At 43.6% G+C, this 1,828-nt stretch overlaps 1 protein-coding gene across 1 annotated transcript in view; it reads left to right on the top strand.

Moving 5' to 3' along the window:
• Positions 1-1,828, top strand: part of SCG3 (secretogranin III) — a 54,802-nt gene that overhangs the window by 10,147 nt on the left and 42,827 nt on the right. Inside the window, exon 4 of the mRNA XM_015425481.1 lies at positions 15-230. Within this exon, the coding sequence (XP_015280967.1) occupies positions 15-230 (216 nt within the window). The remainder of the gene's footprint in view (positions 1-14; positions 231-1,828) is intronic.

Below are 1,828 nucleotides of genomic sequence, written 5' to 3'. Positions count from 1 at the left end.
TATACATCTTCCAGAAAATAAGCCAGAGTTCAGAAATTATTCCTTTGTTGATGACTTGAACTTGCTCAAGTCGGCAGCAGAAAAAGAGAGGAAGGAAAAGGAGAGGGAATCGATCAGAAGCTCCCTGTATGACCAGCAACTTGCCCTTGATGACGCAGATTCCACCAAGAAGCGCAGGCTAGTGGATGACTATGACTCCACTAAAAGCGGTCTGGACTATAAATACCAAGGTACTTCATCAGAAGTCGTGTTCTTCAGCATTTGCTTTGAATGTGTATGATGTATACAGATGAGCCAAAACAGTTAAACTCGAGGGAGAACGTGGTCCCGCTCATCCGTTATATCTAGAAGAGCAGCCACATTTTAGTCTGTGGCAGGGGGGAAAAACCAATAAATTATCTCCCGGCAGCTTAAAAGCCAACAAATTTATTTTGGCAGGAGCTATCATATTTATCAAAGTGGACGACAAGAGTGTTCTGTTTGTGCATGGAGGTTTGTAATATCTATGACACAAAAAGCAGCCTTAAAAAGTGGAGGCGTGGCTTGGAACACCACAAATAAGATAGGCCCTATCCACAGGCCAACAGTAACATGCGTGATAGGCCTTATATGGAGCGTATGCAAGGATGGATGCAGGGAGGGTAGCTGTTTTGAAAAGTGAGATTAAAATGTGAAATCCATGGAATGTATGGGTCAGTCCATAAAGGCAGATAGGATGCAGTCACAATGGGGAGGGGAGGGAGTCATCAGATCCTGGGATGGATCTGAGGACCACCTAAGCCTTGCACAGAGTTATATCATTAGCATTTGTAGTTGGGGGAAAGGGTGCCTTGACCCTTTGCCCTGTGCCATTTTTCAAACCAACGTCTCCAAACATAGGAACACCCCCCCCTTCTCACCTGTCTTTTATCCACCATGGATGGGAAAGCTTTGGTCACAAGAACATCCCAAGGGAAAAGGGTGATGTACGCCTGACCCCCCCCCCCGTATTTGCATAAAAAATAACAGCCAGGTAGTGATCACTCATCTCCTAAGATAACTAGCCAGATTCACTAGTAAGCCCTAACAAAGTTGTGCCGGTGAACAACAGCCTTGAGCTCTGCCAAGCCTTATGTTCTGGGATCTCTCGGAATAGCTCCATTTCTTTCCAGGCCTTTTACTTACTTATTTAATTCATTTGTACCCTGCCTTTCTCCCCAATGTGGACCCAAAGCAGCTTACAACATTCTCCTCTCGTCCGTTTTATCCTCACAACAACCCTGTGAGGTAGGTTAGGATGAGAGAGTGTGGTTAGCCCAAGACCACCCAGCAAGCTTCTATGGCACGAGTGAAGATTCAGACCTGGGTCTCCCAGATACTATTCCAACACTCTTAACCACTACATCATACTGACTGTGCAGTCTGGGGAGCTCTAGATCAAGAGGTTTAAAGCATGACATCACCTTACCCCTTCCAGAGCTCCACCTGAACAAAACTGTACCCTACTTAATTTCAGTTGCAGGTTTGACATAATTTGTGACTTCAGTTGGCTACAGAAGAGCCGAAATAGACAAGCAAAACTTTTGGCTTATCTTAATGCCACATGAATGAGATGAATTCACATTCATTAACCCAGTATAAGTACCATCCTATTTTACCTGGTCCTGTACTCATAGTTGGTAAAACATATTAGGCTACCATCAGCCATTAGCACCAGTTGAAAGGGTGGATTGAACATTAGTTATGAACAACTGGAACAATCAAAGATGCAGAAGAAACACTTGCATGATGTATAATTGTTGTAGGTTTGCATGTTAATAATTATTTGTATAGCTTCTAACTTCATAAA

This window comes from Gekko japonicus, unplaced genomic scaffold (assembly GCF_001447785.1).
Source record: "Gekko japonicus isolate JY-2015 unplaced genomic scaffold, Gekko_japonicus_V1.1 scaffold462, whole genome shotgun sequence".
In the NCBI taxonomy this organism is placed as follows: domain Eukaryota; kingdom Metazoa; phylum Chordata; class Lepidosauria; order Squamata; family Gekkonidae; genus Gekko; species Gekko japonicus.
Note: the sequence above shows the minus strand (reverse complement) of the source record. Positions and strands in the feature narration are given on the sequence as shown.